Here is a 17,453-nt window from a genome sequence, read left to right as displayed (position 1 = left end):
CCATAATTTGCATGTTGAATGTTTGCTTGGTTAAATGGCAAAAACAGTTCTAAAAGCCCTTAGAACTTGGTTCAACACAACCCCCAAAAGGGGTTCCACAATTGTCAAAAGTATATGGACGTTTTTAGCACAGGACCAGGGCTGGTGACCATTGTTCCAAACCAATACAGTTTTCCCTAGAACCACACATTTAACCAAGAACCATTTAGGAAGTTTTTATTCTAGGAGTGAAGAAATCTGATTAACATGAAACCGAGGCATTGAGATCAGACAGAGGAGAGATCTGTGAACCAGTGGCTAATTTTAGAAATCTATCAAAGCTTCTCAGAATTGGGCCACCTTTGGAAAAGGCTTCAGTAGGTCTGAAGACGTCTCGATTTGATCTTTTGATTGTGCCTTCAGGTGCAGGCCATTCACCCGGACTGTGCCATTATCTCCCAGCACATGAGGGCCCAGGAGCTCTGCAATCAGACCAGATGGAGAGAGAGCAGGAACCAGACTGAACCACAGGGTACGTGCTCAATCCTCTTGTTTTGCATGTGAAGTCTCAGTTAGCCCCGTGTCACCGGTGGTCCTGTTTGTAAAGTCCTATCTTGGTTAAACCCCTGCAGAGAGAACTGGGAGGGTCGCATGTTCTTGTCTACTTGGATCTGCAGGACGTAGACAAGATAGTGACATAATGGTGAATCATCTCCATGCAGTAGTAGTAGGGGTCAAGATTTAATAGTTTTGTTTTTGGCATTTTGGGTCAATTTGGGTCAATTTGATTTAGGATTTATAGACAAAATTAGAGAGAAAGATAAAGAGAGAGAGAGAGAGAGAGAGAGAGAGAGATTCTGCTGTTACACAAAAACAGCAACTTTACAGGAGAGGGGAAAACCTTCTTAACTTTCAATGGGAGTCAATGTGAAAAGATTTTATTCCAAGTAAGTTTGGAGCATTTCTATTGGTCCATTCATGATGTAATTCGGAGACAATGTAAAGAACAACTACCAAATTCACATTATGTCAACAAGTGAAAATTGACCTATATATACATATATATATATATATATATATATATATATGTGTGTGTGTGTGTGTACAAAAATGAATGTTTAAGTTGGTAGTAACCTCAGGATCCTGCAGATGGCGCTACATGAGGATGATGGAGTATTTATCAATGCTCAATGCCTGGGGGGCTTTATACCCCTCTAGCCCACGCCTGGCATTAGGCTGCATGGTGCCAATAGGTTCATGTGTATCAGCGCCAGAGGGTCCTATTCTATTGGAAATACTTCTCTACAGGGACTAGACAAGCGGTGCATGGTGTGTGTGCATTTGCACAACTTTGTCAGCAATGGCTGCAACTTAAAGTAGCTGAATGCATTCATTAGAAGAGGTGTCCACAAACATTTGGACATGCAGTGTAAGTCTTTTGCAGCAATGGCTGCAACTTAAAGTAGCTGAATGCATTCATTAGAAGAGGTGTCCACAAACATTTGGACATGCAGTGTAAGTCTTTTGATGTTTTGTTGATGTCACCATGCACTAGTGGACGGGACAAAATGACACTAGACCGTTACATCATGCTTCCCTTCCCACCCCCTGCCTATGAGCTAGCTTGGAGATCCCTTCTGATACCATGGTCATGTGGCCTACTTTGCCTTGCCTTGCCTTACCTTACCCTGTTGTGCTACAGTTCTGAAAGCACTGCTGTGATCTCTAAGGCTTGGCTAGGTACAGAATGTGATCTTCCTAAAAGCCACCAGTGATGTGGAATGAGGAAGTGGATTATAGAAGACCTGAAGATCTAAACAGTGGCTGTATGTGTGCCAGTGTAACAGATATGTCACCAAGCAAGCGCTTTGCCCCAGTTCACTCCACCCGATTATGTACATTTGGGCATGATGAGAGAGTCTTAACTGTGTTAGTTTAATTGAACATGACGGGATGCTGCATTCTCAGGATAGAGGGTGAATCAATTTGAGCTAGGCTAGCACTGTGGGATCCCACAGCTTTCAGGACATGGTTAAAGGAATCCTCCATCAGCTCTGTCTGCTTCTGTTGTAGTATATGGTTGATTATGGTTGATTCCCATGGACAGCGGTGTCGACACATGTCAGATTGGCTTAGTGAAGACCTGAGATACATACTTATAGTGGGCGCTCATGGGAAGGTGCTGAAGCAATGATTTCTAAGCAGATCAGCTGTATAGTGTAGATAAATCTGCTCGAGATCTTTGAGAACTTTAATCAATTGCAGGTACAACGCCTTACTTGGCCATCTTCGATAAAAAGAGCTTAAAAGTTATGGTACTGGAATGGGTCATTATTTGAAGGGGGAAGGACCACACCCAAATTCCCTGTTGAACCTCTCCTCTCCTCTTCCCTCACCCCTGCTCCTCCTTCTCTTCCAAACTCTCACCCCTGCTCTGCCTCAAGCTATCTTCACACTGAACGCGGTAAGCTGCTGTCCACACCACTTGCGGCATGTGCGGTGCTTGTCGGTTGGCCGCAAAAGTGGGAGGTGCTCTCAGTAGCAGGGTCTGAGGGTCTGCAAATGTGTCCTGGCTATTTGGAGACAGCTCGTTAGCTTGCAGGTTTACTTCAGAGGCCTCTCTTCTTAGGTAGTTTCAACGCTGGTAACTACAAACCTGGAAAGCCGTCTTGGGCCGACACCTGCCTCCGGGATAAAGGTTTCCAGACTGGTGTTGTACAACTTGTGTTCAGAAACAGCTAAAACTAGCCTTTCCTCCATGTTAGAGGGAACTACCAGACACCCACTGCTCTCCGATTGGCTGCACAGAGACTTGGTTGATGCACGGCGTGCAGGCCGTTTACCGCAGTAGACAGTACAGCGGTGAATTTTCCACGTTCAGTGTGAAAACAGCTAGGAGGGATTCCCGCTGCTGTTTTCACCAGCTGAAGCCGAGTTTCTTCGAGTTCCTCCTTCCTTTGCAAAATATTATGTATCATCGCTGTCATGCAAACTCTTGTACCGTTTTTAACTTTTTGACATTATAATAATACATAATTCTGGCAGTTGTTCTTTATATTGTATCAAAATGTCATGATAAACAGACCAATAGAAATGCTCCAAAATGACTTTTGAATGACATTTTTTAAAATAAGATAAGTTAAAAAGGTGTTTTCATTCTCCTGTAAAATTGTTATTTTGGAGATACAAGTTTTTAGCGCAACAGTGACAACATATGTTTGATAAGAAATAAATACAATGCTAGTGCGATTGTGCCGGTGCAATTCTAGTGCAGATTTGGTGCCTTTTAAATTACTCTCAGGTTATTGGTGTCCCTAAAACAGATGATTAACATGACCAATAAGGGAAATCAATGTAACAGTGAAAAATAAAATGCATGTACTATAAATAAAATGTACTAAAATGTAACAGTACATCATTGATTCACATGTTAAAATGTGTCAAGGTTTAAAAAAGGCAATAACGTAAACATTTCAAGCTTATTTTATCTGACTAATATCAGCATTTGGTACACCCCCATCCCCTGACATCACATTTAAGTTGACTAATAAAAAAATTGTAAATAAAAAAAAGAAATTGTAAAAAAATAAATATACATATCTTTTGTATATGTTTTTTTTCTTTATTATTTTTTTATTTCCCTCAGTCGCTTATTAACCCCCCATGTAAAAACAATGGTTTGATCTCTCTGATCAATCAATTAATTTAGAGGAATTGGCATCATCAAAGTCTCTTTGACCGAGTAGTTCAAATAGAGGTTAAGTTATGTTTCCTAATTGTACCTTCAGATGTTTCAACCATGTTCCTACTCGCGATCTTAATGAATAAGAAAAAAAATCCCATAAAAATATGTGGGATAGTGGCAAGTACAGAAATATCTGACAGGAGAACAGCAGTGTTTGCTGATACAGAAAAGCATTAGTCATTCTAGTGCAAAAACCTACAACCCCGTCACACTCAACCCTGTAACATTTCTGAATGTGACGGGGTTGAACGGTCACTTTTCTTGTCTTCACAAAGGGCAGCCATTCCTAAGAATGACTCACCAGTGTTTTGGGATTTGAACTAATGCCCTCCTGTCAACAGCACCCACCCCCAAAAAACTCAAAAAACAGCCACATCGGTTGCCATTGTGAAGTTTCTTGGTAATCTACATTTGGTCAGTGTAATGGAAGTGGAACTGATGTTATTAAAAGATAATGCTCAGAAAGCTTTGCTGATTCATAAGTGTAATAAACACTACACATAATCACAGTATATACAATATATAATCGCAATATTTTGGCTGTATTGTCCAGATCAGGCAGGCCTTCTTCAAGTGGAGGCCTCTTAGCCCAGTACAACCCTTGAATTTCACAAACTGTAAGCCTGAGTGTACATATTGGTAGTAAAAAGTGACAGCCAACATCATGAGGAGCTTTTCAAATCTGTTTTTGACTACAGCGAGTTGATGCAATCACAGCACAGTCGATTTCTCCACTCCCTTCTATTATTTCATGGCTCCAGACAGAAAATAGATTGTGTTGGAATTTGCATTACACAACGGCGTGAATGTCTGAGAAGCTGCTCTGTTTGATGCTAGTCTCAATTCAGAGGACTCAAGCGGAGTGAATGCTCCTCTGAGGTAAAAAAGACAGGCAGCTTGAGAGGAGCCAGTGGGAAATTCTCCCGGTGAAAGGGTCTTAACTGTCAGGCCTAATCTCCAAAGTGATTTACAGAGGCATTGTTAATCTGAAATGAGTTGCGACTCACGCCGATTTCATCTCTCCCAGTAGACTGGCTGTATGAATTAAGGCGCTATGAATAGAAGTGAGTTGGTGGGCGTGGACATCCGGGCTGAGAGACAGGAGGAACGCTGGCGAATGGGCTAATTGACCCAGATGGCAGATGTTAATTGTGTTAGAAGGCAGGTAGAGACTCTGGGGGTGTTTTCCTAGACCCAAAATATGGAAGCAGAAGGACATGCTTGCTACAGTATTTAGTATAAACAGAGAGCTGTGCTTCATTGAAGGTGGAATGGCATTTACTGCAAACTGTAAATCAAAATGTTCAAGGTTTAAGAGAATACTTCAACAATGAATTGCAGAGTGTTCAACTAGAACCACCCAGTCAGCTGTGGGATTGAAACCCATGACCTTCTGACTACTGAATTCACTTTCAGTCAAGTGAAATATCATTGCTTAGCTAAGTGTATGGGTTTAAACTTTAATTGTATTGAATTTTAAGTCAAATCAGAATGAATAAACTGCTATCAGGAATGGGATTTGAACCTATGCATACATTGATCTATTAAAGTCGCGATCCAATGCGATCCAACTACCCAGCCATCCTGGTTTAGAAAATCTTTTGAGGCATCGATATAGGAGTGGATAATTAAACACATATACAATGCACAAGTGCCAGGATTTGGGGATTTTAACTAATGCCCTCCTGTTCTAAACTGTGATGTGTTTATATGAGTTCAATTTTGTATATTAGGGATGCTGGTTAGTAAGTCTTGCTCATGAGTATAACTAGGAAAATCCAGTCAGCCCTGGAATTGAAACCTATGACATTCTGATTATTGGTTCACCTCTCTAATCTTCACCCAAGTGATATGTTACTGCTTACCTAAAGCTGAGGGCAGTTGGGTTTAAACATTCGGTATATTATTAATTATAGCAGAACAGAAGAACTGCTACCAGGAATGGGATTTGAACCAATGCCACAACCACTCGGCCAGTCTGGAAAATCTTAGGATTTACAGTGGAAGACGTCATTAAATACAAGTTTTCCTATTATTTGATAAAGAACAAAAACAATGCATACATTATTTGAACTTATACCCTCCTGTTGACAGCACAGTTATGCCACTCTTAACCTGGTACAAGTCATGAATCTCAAAGAGCATTACCGCTTTATGGCTTTATACAATATATGGGTGTAGCATAGGGCTGGGCGATATGGTAAAAATACCATATAATTATATTTAAAGACGTTTATCACGATACATGTAATCACAGATTACTAAATACATCAGTTCTTATAAACTACTATTCAGATCCTCTCCTGTACTGAACACAGTGATTTATACTCAACATCTGCTGCTCTGCATATAATGAAATCCAGTCTAATTACACTGTTAGTAATGAAACCTGCAGCTGATCAGTGTTTATTAAGCACTAACAGTCTCGTCCATGTGCTTAGAAAAGTATATCATCTATCACCATAACAAAATTGATCACAATACGATAAGAAAATCATCATATTGCCCAGCTCTAGTGTAGCATCAACATTAATCTAAAGTGCCTTTAGGTTGATGCCTCTTTGTTCTTGGCATTTGTTCATTTACTGCCGGTGGCTCTTCAGAACATGCCAATCGAGCCATCAAAAGATCCGCCAGAAAAATGTCTCCCTAAAGCAGACCTGACCCTGTTTTAACTGCAGGCTTTAGAAATGACACAAGTTCCCTTCAGCCGGGACAGAGACGTGTCTGTGAAGCGCAGACTGCCTCCCGGCCTCTGAAAGCACCAAACGCACTCTAATGTGGAGGCTAGTCTCCAAAGCCCTGAACATTTTCCCGTCATGTTTTCTTCATTATGAAGTTGCAGTCATGCATCACATCCAGTTTACGGTCGCTTTTCTCAACCCTGTCTTACAGCTTCCCACATTCAGGTTTAGAATGCTAACCTCTTGCAACGTATAGAAGGCTTCATTTATGTGCTACGCTCCTTATGCTATTCAAAATAAGCTCTTCTGATGCTATAGAAGAACCACCTTATGAAGGTCTAAAGGACCTTCTCCTAAGACAAAGGTTCTTCACACTCACTCTTTCTTTTTTATGGCAGTGAACCATTTAAAGCATCTTAAAAGCAACCATGAATCTTAAGAATCTACCAGAAATGGGATTCAAACCCACATAGTCATTTAGGCCTCAAGCCTAATACCCTTTTTCTCGACTATTCTGTTTCTGATTGGAAAGGAGGAAAGAAAGGGCGTTCAAAGCAGAAACAGGATACATGCATGGATCCTGTTTAGATATTCCCATCAATTAAACCACCCCAACCCCCCCTACCCAACCCAAACTGCCCTACCCACCCTCCCTCACCCTCTCACCCTCCCTCACCCTCTCACCCTTCCTCACCATATAACATCATAGAAAATAATTGTAAAAATAATAATAATAATAATAATAATAATAAAAGAATAAAAAAAGTATCTAAATAAATATAAATAGTAATATTAAATATTGTTATTAATAATAATATAATAGTATATTATTTATAAACAAATATAATAATAATAATAATAATAATAATAATAACAATAAAAAAATGTATAATTTTGTACATTTAAAAATAATACAAATAAAAATAAACCAACTTTAAAAAAAAAAAAAAAAAACAAATAAATAATATTAATATTATTAATATTTATTATTAATAAAAGAAAATCTATCTTCCTGACCCCATAGAGAAAAAATAGGCCCATATGCAAGTATAGTGACGTGTATTATCTTTAAGTGTCTTATTTGTTCCAGGTAGAGAAATAAGGCAGCCTCTTTAAGCCAGCGTTCAAATGAAGGTGGAGTGGAACTTGAACTAGTCCCACTAGATCAAAATAAGACGTCAAGCTAAAGTGGTGCAAGAAGCAAGGACAAGGGAACCAAGCTCAATACAGCTCGGTCATCCTGGTCAACGGGAACACATTTCATCACATAGATCCAAATAAACAAACTGATGCTCCAGTTCCAAACCTGGCCATCTAAAATAAATGCTGTGCCTCTAAATTTGCAATCTAGGTCAGCCTCCAGAAAGCCACAGAGTCCTCAAGGCACATTTGTATCAGGCCCTTCAAGGGCGTCCCATAGCATCATTTTAATCTATCTGTGCCTTATTAATGTATGTATTTGATGATAATCTGCTCAACAGCACTGGTCATCAGCTACATACTACCTACTTCACATGACCGTCAGTCAGTATGACCCTCAACAATGTGCCAGGAGGCTTACAAACAAGAGCTCGCTGACCTTTAAGGAAATGTCCTAAAATTAGTGACCATCTGATGGATGTTCTGTGACACCATGAACTAATTGACACGCACAGAAGTCGTGATTGGCCAATGTCAGGTCAGTTTGTCTCTTGGGCCTTCAGGCCAGTGTGTGAAATATTTGACCCCTGAGTGGACAAACAGTGGAGAAGAAGCTTTTGAAGAGTCCTAATTCATTTGTAAATGAAAAATGTACATTCATGGCTGTCATACACAAATCAGCCAATACATTAAAACCACCTGTGCAATACTGTGTGGGTCCTACTGGTGCCACCAAAACATCTCTGACCTTCCGAGCCACGTACTCCACAAGACATGGCCAAAATTATGTTTGAGCTTCAGTGGTTCTTCTGTGGGATCAGACCAGACAGGCTAGCCTTCGCTCCCCAGGCACTTCAGTGAGCCCTGGGCACTCGTGACCCTTTTGCCAGTTCACTTCCTTAGAGCACTTTTGGTAGGTACTGACCACTGCATACCGGGATCACCCCACAAAACCTGCCTGCTGTTTTGGAGACGCTCTGATCCAGTCAGGTGTCTAGCCATCAAAATCTGGCTCTTGTCAAAGTCACTCAGGTCTTTCAGAAAGTCCACTAGTGGATGTGTCCATCCTTCCACTTGGAGAAGATGACTAAACACGGTGGGCTCTGATAGGCTCTGAGAAAAGCAAGCTGCTGATTGACTGACCACCCCAGAGCAGGCCTCAACATTGCTAAATGTGTTTGGGAGGACTTGGACTGTGAGAAGCAGAAAATGCTCTGTTGCTTAAGACTGAACTTTGGAGGGGTGAAAAGATCTCCGTCTTTAGATTTCTGCAGAACATGAATTTAATAGCTGATTTGACAGGAAATTGAATAAATAAAGACTGATTGAGATGGTGGATTAATAGAAGGACAGTAGCAAGAAATAGTGGACGGAGATGTACAGGTTTGCAAACTCCCCAGATAACATGCGAGTGTGAGGTCTGTAGGGGTAGCCCAACTGTGAAGCAGAAGGTTCTGTCCACGGATTCCATGCGATGGGACCAGGAGGGGTCAAACATGAGCCCCATCTGGATTGTACACTACACATGAGGCCTAGATGGGATCCCAGTGAAATTGGGGTGGGCTGTAATGATGATGCCCATTCGGGAAGCCCAACTGGGTCCCAGTAACAAACCCACAGTAATTGAGACGTGAGTAATAATCCGTGTTGCCTGACCCCTCACCTTAACTTTGGTGTTACATCTAAACTTTTTTTCAGGCTGCAGGACGGAGTGGGACGAGATACGATGCTGGCTCAGAGCAGATGTCGGCCAGGTGGTCAATGTGTCCTGCTCCGAAGTCTTCCAGCACTTCTCCAGCAAGCAAGGTCAGCTTCACTACTGAATACTGTTCAATCCACTGACCAAAAAGGTGGAGCTGTTTATGCTGTATCTTGTGAGGACAGTGGACCGAGGTGCAGTATGGGGTCAGGACAGCGCATGCTAACAAACCGATTCCTCCTGAAGAAAACAAGGCGGAACTGCTTGGTTCGGGAATAAAGAGCGGTTGGGTTTGAGCTTTTCCGTCTGCCACATTCATTTGAATCAGCTCACTACTGCTAAAGCTACTTTACTGTTAGCACATCTTCAGGAAGGCCCGCTGGCACTTTGGAGGAATGCTAAATTGGGTCACCGACCCCTGTAAAATTCCATTCAGGAGCATAATATCCTTCCCTTTGATGCTTGAAAACAGTTGTCTGCACATGTCACTGGCTCTCAATGATGGTGCAGATACTCGTAGTCTCATTGTCCTGCTGCAGACACACCAAGTGCTAGCAGAGCTCAGAACGCATCTCCAGCCCAGCCTGTTTTCTGTGACCTAAATGGAAAAGCTGGATATTAAAGTGCCTGGAATCGTCCAGCTCTTCCAGGGAAATCAGAAATGAACTTTAGAGCTGTGCGGCTTCAGGTGCCCCTCCCAGTGGACAGCGTAGAGGTCACAGCACTTTACAGGTCAGTGGCCTACAGAATTCTGTGAACTGGGCTGCAGTGTTTGTTGCACAGGGCCCCAGAGGAGCTGTCAGGGAGTAAGCTAGTGCTAAAAATATTGCAGGGGGTTCGTCCTGCCCTCCTTTTCCCTGGCAGCGAAAAAGCAGCCTTACATTGGAAGGAGTTACGTTATGAGAAACCACGTGAAGTCGTTTTATTAAAACCATTAATAAACTCCACTACAGAGGTCCTCTAGGTCTCCACATGTCAGCTAATGGGGCTTGGAGGAGAACGCTCATGGTGCTGTTCCACCAGTACGGTGTGGTATCTGGAGCTATCTGTAGCCTGGTGGAATATTTGTGGCCTCTTTCCACTGCAAAACAGAAGCCTACTCGTAAGAGTAAGAAGGGTTCTGCAGTTCTGTGAGCCTCTACACAAAGTGTTTGACCTTTTTATGCTCAATTTAGAATATGGATGGAGTCTTCTGTCCCAGCTCTGCATTCATTTTGGCCAGGTTTCTGCATTTGTCAGTATTCTCTGAAAGCTTACGGATAGGGACAGAACAGAGCAGTACAGCTGGGAATCATGGGGGAGGTGTAGCCAATAGTTTGTGCAAATATGACCATTTTTTATAAACAGAAATAGATATTTTTTTTATGTATTGAATGGTCTAACAGACCACCATTTACAAGGCTGCCTGGGAAATACTGTTCGTACCAATTGTAAAATGCACTTGAACAGTCAGTGAAGTCGTGTTAACAAGTGGGGAAGTTGGTTCTCGATCCTAAATGACTTTTTAATATTATTAAAAATATATATTTTTACACTCCATAGCTCAGCTGGCTAATATTGATTGATTTCGTTTGATATTGCTTAGTGTCTGCAGAAGACTCAATGCCATATTTGTTGTCATTAGGAACATCTCTGACTGTAAACTGCCCTTTAGTGGATGAATTGCTTAACATCCACCCTAACGTAAAGAATGCATAGAAGTATGTGGACGGTGACGGTTACCTCGTTTGTAAAGGACGTATAAATGTGCCTGAAAGTACTGGAAGTACTCTGAACTTGAAACTAGGGCCTCTTTTCTACTGCAGGTTCAAATGGTTACTAAGGCCTTGCCGGTGTGGACCCTTTAGATTTGCTGTGTTGCTAAAGTTTCAGAGGTACATTGCTGTCTCCACTTGCTGTTGTCGGATGTGTTCAGTCTCACATTCCTGCCCAGAGTCAGCGAGTTAGCATGCCCTGCGAGTTGGCATGCCCTGCGAGTTAGCATGCCCTGCGAGTTAGCATGCTAACTCTCGATCCTGAGTGTATGAACTAAATGCCAAATGGAAAAGTGACATGAAGACACAGAATGTCTGTACTGAAAATATGAAGACCCAGGATTTTGCAGTACAAAGGTGACAGATGTGGAGCCAATCAGCGGATCCCTACCGCTCCCGCTGAACTGTTTTGTGACCCCAAGTACAGTTAGCTAACCATGTTGGGAAAACTGGGCACAGCCGGCTTTATGAGCGCTCCGTGCCAAACCAGGTGGAAAAGTCACCAGAACAGTTATCCTCTGTGCTCAGAACTGTTATCAGTACTTATCACTAGTACCAGTAGAACTAAAGGCTCTGGTGTCAGTAGTACATTCTGACACTCATTTGAACCTGGAAACCTGGAAGCTCAGGATTTAATTAGTTGCATCAGTTGGGTTGGGAATAGGGACAATCTGCAGGGCACATATAGGCTTTTTTTTTTTTTTTTTTTTTAGCTTTTTAAGCTTAGTTTTTATTTCGTTTTAAGTCATAGGACAGAGTATTTCCATACATAATATTAACACACAGGACATAATAGTCACATAAATATAAGGTATAAGAGGTAGCATAATATGTAATATAAAATAAAAAAATAAAATAAAAAAATAAAAATAATATATAATAAATAAATCTAAATAAATGAGATAAAGGAGAAAACCCATCCAAACAGAAATAAACTTATTGTATTAATAAATCAATGACTAGGCTTAATAAAATAGCAATTTCTGTAATCTTAATGAATAGGTTATTTGCTCCATTTGGTAGACATCCCAAACCCTTTGGATCCATAGGTTATATGTGTAGTTGTCAGGACCTCGTTCTCGTGCTCTTCCCTGGGGCAATCCCAGGGCTCCGCCCAAGAGCCCTGTCAGCAGCCAAGCTTCTGGAGAGTGGCTGAGCATGCGCACTGTAGCCGTTTCCCCCCTTGTTAACCTCATGTACAACACCTGGGACGGTGGCTACAAAAGCCTTAGGCCTTCTTGAACTGGTTGCCATGAATTCACTGAAACGTCCAAGGTCCAGAGATTTCCACAGGCTGCTCAAGCAATGTCCTCCTCCACGTCTCTTGTGCTCTGTTTATCTTTTAGTGGGTTTACCTTCTGGGGTTCTGGTGTCATCCATTTAATTGTAATGCACTTCAAAGCTACTGGGAATATTATTCCTAAGAGATATTTCTTAGACCTCCCGTCTATGCCTTCAGGAATTACTCCCAGTATTGCGACTGTAGGATTTTGTGGGATATCCTGTTGAAACCCTTCTTTCAATCATCTTTCCCAAAGGTCTGTAGCTTGAATATATAGTAAAATGAGTATGATTTCCATATGATTTGTGCTGCACAATTTCTCTAACATGAACTAGGGTGTGTTGGGCCCATCTTTGACACAACTTCTGGGGTCATATTTCCTTCCAGGAATTCTGTGTTATTCCAGTGTTTATTTCTGATTCCCATCTCTGTTTCCAGATTTATAGATAAAAATATTTCATACAGTTTATTTATTATCATCCCTCTCCATTTCTCATTAAAACTAAGCATTTTACACATTGAAAATCATCCCTAACCTGCACCAAAGCTGAAAAAGCCACACTGTAAGAAGAGAGGTTCTTGTTAACTATCCTATGAGCTGTTTATTAGCTGTGCTGAGCTGTAATTAGCATGCTAATCATACATGTTTGTGACTGATGTTTTTTTAAACCACTAAAAGACTAAAAAACAGTGTGAACAAAGGATAAACGAACAAACCCTCATCATTAATCAATGAGATTAATTATGAGGAGCGCTTAGCTTTTCATTTCTATTATATTTGATTGAATGGTGCTCAGCTATAACTGAGGTACATTCTTGCCGGTGTTGCAAGAAGGATAGCATATGCTAATCAGTGTGTTAAAAAAAGCCATATTAGAAGAAAAATGCATGCTCAAAAACATGCGCATACATTACAAGGACAAAAGTATTGGGACACCTGCTCATTCATTTTACAAAAGAGTTTTTGGAAGTATTGCCCTGAGAATTTGATTGCATTTGATGTTGGATGACCTCCACCCCACCTCATCCACAGCTCCCCAACCCATCCCAAAAGCATTGGATGAAGCACCACTATGGTTCCACCATTCCAGAGTTCCAGTGCTCCACAGCTCAATGCTGGGGGTGGCCTTATACCTCTCTAGCAGCATGGTGCCAATAGGTCTGTGCTTATCTGCTCCAGAGAGTCCTATTCTATTGGTAGTACTTCTCTAAAGGGACTAGACAAGCTGTGTGGTGCAATGGGTGCGGCTTAAAGTAGCTGAATGCGTTCTTTAGAAGGGGTGTCCACAAACATTTGGACATATAATGTATCTTTATGGACATTTGAGGTTTGGCACTGTGTTGCTTGGGTAATATCATTTTTTGGGGGGCATTTTTTCTTGATTCTGAAGTGGAATGATGGAAGTTCAGCCACTGAAGTGATGTGTTGGTTTTTGTGCACCAACGGATGCTGTGAAGATTTTTCACACTGGATAAGTTGGTGTGATTCCAGACCAAAAGTGGATTGTTTGAAAGATCAACCAGATTTGTCTTATTTGATCAAAAGGCCTTAACAAATCATGGGGGCTGGGATGAAGACACAGCCAGATTATTAATCTGTCATAGTAAGAAAACTAAAGCATTGACCAAGCGTTGCATAACCCACAGCACACAACGTATAATCAGTAGGATATTCAATATTTCATCAGGTCGAGGGCAAGCGGTCCGGTGGTCCAGTGTGAAAAACAAATTTGGACCCAAAAAATGTATTTTTTTTATGATTCTGGACAATAGACATGATAATATGTCCAAGGAAATATCTCTAAGACCATTATTAAAAAAAAATACACAGACAAATGTTTCATCTAGTCCAGGACTGGAGGTTTGATGACATCACAGCCCCCCCTCCGTGCCTGTGAACTGTGATTCTTTGATTACTTTTTTTGGGTCTAATACCACAAGAGACATGGGATTACACAGTCGCTCTAATCTGGCTGTTTGTGTCGATGTTCTTAAATCCACTGTTAGTGCTTAGAGCTTAAAATGCTCAGCTCTCAGTGTGGAGCAGGGTTATTGACCACAGGTCTGCACTGTGGTAAACCCACCTTAAATCTTAATCACAGACATCAGGCACTTCTGGGATTGAGCAGAGAGAATATAGCCCTTCGGTTCGTCTGTGCAGATCTGTCCTACTTCCTGTCTGATTCTGGACAGGTGGGGCGAGTGTGCACCAGGGTTTTGCCAGGATTGTAAAAAGAGGTTTACAGTGGGATACAGTGCTCGGAGATGTGCTGTGGAATCAGTATCATAGCATGGACAGTTGGAGATGGATAGATAGTGGGGGTCTAATGGTACACAGAAGTCCTGGTTCAGGTCACACCAAAATCAGGTGCGATAATCAGAAGCCAAACAGCTTGAGCTAACCTTAGCATGGCCTGTTGCTAACTTGCTAATGGCTTACGGCTTAAGAGATCCAGGTGGAGCTTGTGCTTGGGAAATTTGGTTCTGTATTACATTCAGCAAACACACTATATGGTCAAAAGTATTGGGACAAGAGTATTAAAAAAGAGTTTACCCTGTCTTTTCTTGGAGTAACTGTCTGTACTGTCCAGGGAAAGAAGGCTTTCTATTAGATTTTGCTGTGAGGATTTAATTGCACTCATTTCCAACTGGCCAACTTATCCCAAAAGTGCTGGATGGAGCTCCACCATCCATCATTCCAGTGAACACAGTTCTTCCTTTGCTCCACAGCTCAATGCTGGGGGGTTTATACCTCTCAAGCTCACACCTGGCATTAGGAAGCATGCTGCCAGTAAGTTCATGTATATCTGCTCCAGAGAGTCCTATTCTATTGGCAATACTTCTTCTCTCAAGGGACTAGACAAGCTGTGTCTGCGCATTTGCACATCTGTGTCAGCAATGGGTGCAACTTGAAGTAGCTGAACTCATTCATTACAAGGGGTGTCCACAAACATGTGGACATATAGTATACATTTAACTGGCTTAACGATTATTATGACAGAATATCTATTATGGTAAATTACTATGGAAGTAGTGCAACTTGTACTACTAGTAACAGACAAGCTAAAATCTGGTTTCTGGCTGTGTAGATATGCTAAATGGACAAAAGTATTGGGACAGAGCTTTTAATCAGTGAATTCAGGTGTTTCATTCAGTCCCGTTGCCACAGGAGCAGAAAATCAAGCCCCTAGCCATGCAGTCGGCCTTTCTCACACACATTAGTGAAAAAATGGGTGGTTCTAAAGAGCTCACTGAACTCCAGCGTGGTTCAGTAATAGGAGCCACCATTGCAACAACTCCTAGACATCCCACCATCAGCTGTGAGTGGTGTTATTATTGAACAGTGGAAGCATTTAGGAGGAACCACAGAGAGCAGCTCAGCCACTGAGTGTCTGTTAGACCACGTAAAGTTACAGAGCTGGGTCAGGGCCGAGTGCTGAGCTCAGAGCATAGTGCAGAAAAGTCTCCAACTGAGTCAATAACTGCAGCAGAGCTCCAGACCTGCTGCTGCTGATAGAGCTTAGAGCAAAGAGGGACCAGCTCCATATTAATAATGCCTATGGGTTTAGAATGGGCTGTCATGACAGCTCCTGTAGGTGCAATGTGTAGGTGTCCAAATACTTTTGTCCATACCATGTACCTTACCTTGGCTACTTTTCTCTGTCTTTAAGGGTAAATAAATATTTTGAAAAAAAGACAGAATTGCTGTTTCTTTACTATTTTGTAAAGTAAAGACCTTTTAACCCCGTCATCTATAGTTCCTGCCTTCACTTCAGAAGGGCAACTGGCTTCCTACCACAAAGCAGAAGCCACTTCTCTCTCCTCTCTCCCAGTCTTCTCCCAGTCATCATAAGCCGAAGACATGGTCCAAACCAGCAAACTAACATCAGACACTAGAGTTTAGGCTGGAATGGACAAACAGTAGGCCTACTTTTACAGCCACGTTCCCAAAGAAATTTAAGGAAGGGAGAGGTTTGGCTTGTATGAGCCAACAGCCACCAGATTTATTACATACATAAAAGACAAGAGATGGTAATGGATGGTCCATTACATATATTAAGACTCTGCGCTTTTCCATTTCAGTTTTAAAGTACTTTTTAAGCACTGAAGTGCAGTTGAATTCTGGACCCACTGTGTCCACTGTGCTTGTTCCTCTCTATTCACTGGAAGATTTAGTGTTCTGGACTGTGCACTTTTGACTTGTTAACAGCTTAAAGTCTCAAACCGGGAGACCTAATTCCCTCAGTTCTTGGCAGAGTGACATAAGTAGATATCATGCATGGTACTTAGAGATGATTATCTTGGCATTGAAGGTTTAGTCGTATATCAGCATTGTCATATCCATTTCTGCCGCTGACACTGTGTGAACACTGCATGACATGAACTTGGAATGCGGTCTTGTTGTGTAAGTGGGCATTGAGGTCCCCAGGGTCCATAACTGACATTTGTGTTGTTTGATGTAGCATATACATGACTCATTTATACATGTCCATCTCTCCCTCTCCGTCTATATATATATATATATATATATATATATATATATATATATATATATATATATATATATATATATCCTTCCCATTCTAATAGCTCCACTTCCCATATAGGAGCACTCTGTAGTTCTGTAACTGCAGACTGTATCCAGTCTGTATACTTTGTCAGTTTTCTCCCTGTTCTTCAATGATCAGGACTCCACAAGACTGACCACCACAAAGTAGGTAGCTAGTGGGTCAGCATTCTCAGCACTGCAGTAACACTGACTGACATGGTGGTGGTGAGTATGTAAGTAGTGTGTGTTGCAATGGTGGTACGAGTGGATCAGACACAGCAGTGCTGCTGGAGTGTTTAAACACTGGGTCTGTCCACTCACTGTCCACTCTCCATTAGACACTCCTACCTATCTGATCCACTATGTTTATTTGTAAAGTCAGAGACAGAAGCTCGGTATCTGTGGCTGCACAGTTTGTGTTGGTCAGCCTCTAGTCCCCCATCAGTGGTCACAGAACGCTGCCCACAGGACGCTGCTGTTGGCTAGATGTTTCTGGTTGGTGGACTGTTCTCAGTCCAGCAGTGACCCTGAGGTGTTTAAAAACTCCAGCAGCAGTGCTGTGTCTGATCCACACTGTACCACCAGTGCGACACACACTACTAACACATCACCACTATGTTA

General features: G+C 41.7%; 1 protein-coding gene across 1 annotated transcript in view; it reads left to right on the top strand.

Annotated features, from left to right (window-relative positions):
• Window positions 1-17,453, top strand: part of ghrhra (growth hormone releasing hormone receptor a) — a 38,582-nt gene that overhangs the window by 3,011 nt on the left and 18,118 nt on the right. The window contains exons 2-3 of the mRNA XM_072668763.1: window positions 403-511; window positions 9,247-9,354. Of these exons, the coding sequence (XP_072524864.1) occupies window positions 403-511; window positions 9,247-9,354 (217 nt within the window). The remainder of the gene's footprint in view (window positions 1-402; window positions 512-9,246; window positions 9,355-17,453) is intronic.

Source organism: Salminus brasiliensis, chromosome 23 (assembly GCF_030463535.1).
Source record: "Salminus brasiliensis chromosome 23, fSalBra1.hap2, whole genome shotgun sequence".
Lineage (NCBI taxonomy): Eukaryota > Metazoa > Chordata > Actinopteri > Characiformes > Bryconidae > Salminus > Salminus brasiliensis.
Note: the sequence above shows the minus strand (reverse complement) of the source record. Positions and strands in the feature narration are given on the sequence as shown.